We start from the raw sequence: 6,068 nt of genomic DNA, 5'->3' as shown, positions 1-6,068 counted from the left end.
GAAAGAGACTGCATGCAACATGACGTAAGTTTGGTTGTTGATCCCATCAAGCAATGGCATTAGTAGGGTTACAAAATATCTGCCACTTTTGTGTGAAAAATGTATTTGCAGAGGTCAACACAAGCCCATGATGACATTTCAAGTGCCACTCAGCAAACTGTAAACATTTAAATAAAGTGATATCACCGGTGAACCTCTATTGAGTAGGCTATAGAGAAACCTATAAAATGTCCTTGATGTCTGCCTAATGTTGTCTGAAGCATATTCTACTCCATGTCAAAACTAAAATCCAGACATTTTTATCAGACACATCCAAAAAGTTCAATAAAAAAAATCATAAAACACAGTTTAAACCAATGATAAATGTCCTTTATGGAAATGTATCAGTTATTATCTACAGCCCATTAAACAAAATTAATTTATGTGAGCGGTAGACCAACAATAAAAGTATGGTAACGGTGTAGGTAAAATGTACAAATAATTGATGTCATTCACTTGAATATATGTTCTGTGTTTTTAGCTTCTAGGGATGTCCTGGAGGTTCTTGATGTTGTGACTCAGCACTCGGTGACGAGACTAGACAGTAACATTAGACTCCATCACTACCCTTGACAAGCTACTTGAGGATAAGAATAACTGTGACACATGCACAGGGCCCGCTATACTAGGACCCCTGACTGGACACAGCTTGGGATCCCCTCTTTCGTATATAACAGAGAGCTCAAATCAACCATTGTTTTACACAGACCCAAATGGCAATTTTAGTGTTTGTGTAATGGTCATATATATGTGGATCATGGATACATCCAACAAATAAAATGAACATTTGGTCGTGGTTAGATATAATCCCAAAGTATTCACTTTGTTTCTTCAAACAGTTCATCTTGAAAAATATGTATTGGTTCAGTGACGGTCCTCGTATGCTCTTCCCATCCAGTAAGTCTAGATTGCACAACAAGTGTCATGCAAACTAAGTAAACTGGGTGTTTTTTTTTTAAAGCAGAGGGGTAACGTGTGTAAAATAGCAGGCCTCGTCAACAGCCTTGGCATGCAAGGCCTTTCTGTCTGAAATGGATCCATGTTGGAGAGTTTGTCTTGAAGCTGGAGTTTTATTAATAGAACATAACCTGTGAAACACGATGCCAGGAAAGAGACGGCAGTCACTCACTGTGACTTCTAATGATTTCATGAATGGGAATCCTCACGTCCTTCGTCACCTCTCAAATAGCTACTGATGTCATCTAAAAGAAATAGCACGCACACAATGATCTGAGGAGTGATATTTACTATATTTATTTTTCAAATCATTTACAGTACAAAATAGACCTCCAGGTAACAAAATAGCCACAACTATATTCCAAACACACAGCAATAGGGAACACTGGCAAAGCAGCAAGCTGAGAAACACCTTGTGGTATACTTAATCTCCTTTACCTTCTTTATAGAATAAGCTTGACAACCGTGTACTGAAGGGAACAACATTCATATTCACACAGGTGGGTATGGACATATATAGGCTACCGTTTGTCATTTCCATAAATCAAGCCTGTAGATGGAACAACAGTTTGGTGACCTCCCTTGGTAAAGAGAAAAAATTGTTTAAAGGACTAAATGACTTACAGAAAACATATCAAACTACATTAGGATATTTAGGGCAAGAACAAGGCTGCTCATATTGCTTTTTTGGGGATGTATTACATATTAAAAGTACAGGATTTTTACCGGCAACTAAGACTGAATGCATCCTCTACTGCATGCTTTGACTACTCTACTGAACAAAGAAGCATTTAAAACGATCAATCCTCATGAAGGAAATAGTCATAAAACACTTACATAGCATTATTTAGCTATCAAATATACACTGCTCTCTCAAAATAGATCAACTTTCTACAAAGCTAGTACAAATGGAGACAGTTTTTAGAAATGTCTCTCCAATGAATGATACTATACAATTTTACTGACTATTATACATGAAATCAGTAATAACATAAGGGCAACATAAACATCTTACCAAACAAACTATTATTCTGCTTTATGTCACATGCAAATCTAAAGTCATTTTTTATTGAGTTTCAAAAGGCATTGGCACACATCTAAACAGGGAGTCAATGCAAAAGTGTGGCCCTGTATTTGTTCATTAGACAGCATAAGAAAAATTCAATTCAGTCACATTATACTTAACAAAATCTAAATAAGTCCCTTCCAATACAATCAGCCTGCTCCATTACGCAATTCCCTTTGCAAGCATACTGTATACTTCAACTACTATCAAAGCTGAATAGCAGGATTATATTGTCTTAGTGTGGTTGGACACCAACATCATTACACTTGTCACGCATGGCATAAACCATTACAAACTGTGGCATGCTGACTGTCAACATTCTCATGGCATGTACCTGGTCCAATCTGCACTAGTGAGAATCAACCCTTACATTTCCCAGGAGACTCGTGACACAAAGTCCTTGCAGTTATTTTATCCATTTGTCAATCAGCGTCGTGCTATATTTTAATACATACAAAAGATGCATACAAAGGACATGTCATTTCACTGTTCCTTATGTGGAATATGTTTTCAAAACTCATTAAAAACACAGCAGATGGTTATGATTCAAGATGTCCTACATTGTTTCCACAGGTGAACTAGCCCAATCACGCTACACAGCCCTGGTCTGGCATGTGGGCAGACTTGTATGGCCTAGGAGTATAGATCAGGTGTGTCCTGCATTTTTGTTTACATATTTAAGATGAGTCAGGGCGTGAAAATGCAGAAGCTAGACTAACTGACATGTCCCTAGGCTAAGCATAGTCAATACAGCACACTCTGAAACCAAGTATTGGCAACTCCCTGCTGGGTGAGGTCACGTTTAAACATAGGCCTGAAAAAGAGCTGGGATTGGCCAGTGCTTAGTAGAGCAAACGTCACATACTGAGCCGCGCTGAGGCAAAAAGCAGAGCAAAGAGAATTTGAACAATTGATCATGGGAAAAATTGTTGTAATAAGCAGAAAAGGAAGAGGTGTGGTTTTTAAGAAACTTTCCTTCAAGCTAAATTGTATTTCAAAGAATGTATGTGCTATGTGAATGTCATTGGAAGGTATTGCATTAAATACTTGAGGAGAAGCATTGGGTGGGGTTGGTGGTATTGTAGCTAATTTGAGAGGAAAGATGGAACTACGTCACATACATGCATTTCTAGACATTAGGGTTTTTGATATACTCATAAATAATTACACGTACTGCTACCCATAAAGATATTTACAAAATATAAGACGGTAACTACTTCAATGCGGCAAATGTGTACGATGCAGAAGTATGCTGCTGTCAAAAGAAAATAACACAAAAAATAAACATTACAAATAAATAATCGTTAAATATGTTTGTATGATAGTTATGACATACATTCATTCTCAGAAACGTAATCCGGCCCCATCGCCAAGAACTGGAATCTATGAACACAGAGACACAAGCTGATGGGGCAGAGAGGTGGTGAAATGACCGCCTCCGATCCTAGTTCCCTTGTCACTCGTCTCCAAGACCCGGAGAAGAGGAGACCGCCTTCTTCATCTTTCCTATGGTGCTCCTACTCTCCCTCTTTTCTAGAGTTCACGTTTTGTGGTCATCTATTGCCTCCTGGCAATCGATCAGAAAAAATGGTGTCTAGTGGGTTTGAGGCATCCATTTCAGAGGGCAGGTGGGATGGAGGGTGGTCTATAAAGTGCAGACCTTCGGTACAGTTCTTGTGGATGTGCTCAATACCGGGACAGGCCTCTCAACAGGCTGGCCATGATCAATAGCACTGCCGTTGCCGTAGTGACAGTAAGGATGGGGCTCTAGTCTACCTCACTCCCTGTGAGAAACACAGAGAACAGGGTCAAAACACAACCAGGCACTAACTCAGCATCTTAACCACCTTCTAACACAACTAACACAGTTGATTCAGAAAACATACCATAAAATAAATAACTTTGCTAAGTCTTCACAAAATATGTATAGTAACTAAGATCCTACTGGCCTGTCATGCTTTTTTTTTCACAGCAATGTCAATGCACTGTGTGAAACTGCCCACCCGTTTCACGTCCATCAAACGTATTGGTTGCATACTTTACACGGTTGGGTGCTTTTTCTGTGGGATGACCCCTACCATGAAGAAGTTATCAATTCAAAGTCACCCTCTTGTCAAATCTAGACACCAGAGAGGACAACCTACGCTCCACATCATCAGTGCATTTACGGACCACAAGACATGTTGCCACATGCAGAAGATGGAGGGGAGTCCTCGCCATACCTTGCTCTCTGGGACGCCAGCTCCGATAACCAGCACCAAACCACAGCCACTATCACAATCATTCCTATGAAGGGGATGGAGAGAACAGGGTGCTCAGACGGATGGATGAAGCTCTGAGGAGGAGAATAAAAACAAAGGATGGATGGAGATGAAGGAAATGGAGAGACAAACTAGAACGAGGAAAGAGTGGAGGGTCGGAGACGGTCACAATGTTGGATATCGTCACGTCATGCTAAACCAATCGATGAATACATGATGGGAGCTATGACTGCGGTGTAAAAGGGAGGGGAAGGGGTCATGGTGTCATGGTCGGATACATGAGGTCAATTCACTGTGAAACAAACAATTATTATGATTATAACTAAGTAAACCCTCAAGATACGTTTCCATTTGTATTTGGGCATATGAGACAAACAAGAGACAACAATGACCATTTGTAGACAACATGAACAGGACAACAGTAATAAATGAGAAGGACGTGATCATATAGATGGTTTGTCTGTGGTGAAGGCCATCAAACTCTTTCGGAATCAATCATTCATGTGTTAAGTGTAACACACAGCGCGTATAGACATTGAAAGCACAGGGACAGAGTCTTGGACAGGAACGGGTGGACACTTTGACACGACGCAGAAAGACATTGTGCAGCCCTCAGGTATAGGCACAACACAGAGGAGGTGGAATCCAAGCCAGGAGGACAACATCCAGTCCGCTCTGATATGGGCCGACAGTCAGCGTGAACTCATATCACAACATACATAGCTGCAGTATGAGATCTGCACACATAAAGTCTTCAGACACAAAGTGAATGTGATGTGTGCTATGTGTTAGTTATCATTGGGATTTTCTTTCGGCAATACAGGGTTTTTTGTTTAGTTTGAATTCTCACAGTTGTTTTGGTTTGAGATGGCTACCACAATAGTGGTAATACATCTCACAAGACACTGTTTGCTGTAGTAGGCAGCAAACATACTCTTGGTCTCTTAACCTCTAAAAAATCCCTCTTCCTCATGGTCCCCTCACCTGTCCCCGCTCCCCTGAGAGCTTCTCCAGCTCCGCCTTGCAGCGCTGCAGCTCGTCCTCCAGCACAGCTCTCTCCTTCTGGCTGCAGTCGTACAGAGCCTGCAGCTCCTGCAGCTCTGTCTTCAGACCCTCACACTGGGGGGGGGGGGGGGGGACACACACACCAGAGTGAGGAGGCACACTGTCATTCGAACTCGTCTGTTCAATCCTAACCCTGGTATTTCAACACCAAGCGGTGGCATTGTATGCAAACAGATGCATGCTGTCATATTTTGGCATGGGATCCATTAGTTAGCTCCTGGTAAAGAGCTTTAGCCACCGCAGCTGCCCCTTCTGTGTTTTGCTTTGCTATTGCGCTATGTCAGGCTTTGCATCAGGGCTCTTAGTATTCTTAGGATAGATATGAATTCAGTTCCATAGCTATACTATACTAACTAAACATAACATACACTGTGTATGACTTACCCACTGTTCAGTATGCATTAAATAGAATAAGAAAATGTCAGAAAAACACAAATATATTTTTTCTTTACTTATTTACTACTTTTTGTGAGTGTGTGCAGTGCATTTTGGTAAATACACTCATTTTGGCCCCCAAAGATGATTTTTACATTTGAATGTGCAGTGAGCAGCCAGGACGTCCCTGATCGTACCTCTCTCTGGACCTGAGAAGCCCGTTCTTCTGCCTGCTTAAGCTGGTCCCTCAGAGAGAAGATCTCCCCAAAGCCCCCGTTCCAACCAGTGGGGGTCATGGGTTTCCC

At 41.2% G+C, this 6,068-nt stretch overlaps 1 protein-coding gene across 1 annotated transcript in view; it reads right to left on the bottom strand.

Moving 5' to 3' along the window:
- Nucleotides 1-1,270: 1,270 nt before the first annotated feature.
- The window catches only part of ccdc136a (coiled-coil domain containing 136a), a 9,760-nt gene continuing 4,962 nt past the window's right edge, over nucleotides 1,271-6,068 (bottom strand). Inside the window, exons 6-9 of the mRNA XM_062460826.1 lie at nucleotides 5,961-6,068; nucleotides 5,308-5,442; nucleotides 4,285-4,397; nucleotides 1,271-3,846 (exon numbers count right to left, since the gene is read on the bottom strand). The exon at nucleotides 5,961-6,068 is cut by the window's right edge and continues 199 nt beyond it. Of these exons, the coding sequence (XP_062316810.1) occupies nucleotides 3,840-3,846; nucleotides 4,285-4,397; nucleotides 5,308-5,442; nucleotides 5,961-6,068 (363 nt within the window). The 3' untranslated portion in view covers nucleotides 1,271-3,839. The remainder of the gene's footprint in view (nucleotides 3,847-4,284; nucleotides 4,398-5,307; nucleotides 5,443-5,960) is intronic.

Source organism: Osmerus eperlanus, chromosome 5, assembly GCF_963692335.1.
Source record: "Osmerus eperlanus chromosome 5, fOsmEpe2.1, whole genome shotgun sequence".
Lineage (NCBI taxonomy): Eukaryota > Metazoa > Chordata > Actinopteri > Osmeriformes > Osmeridae > Osmerus > Osmerus eperlanus.
The sequence above is the reverse complement of the archived record's forward strand: the minus strand, read 5'-3'. Positions and strand labels throughout refer to the sequence as shown.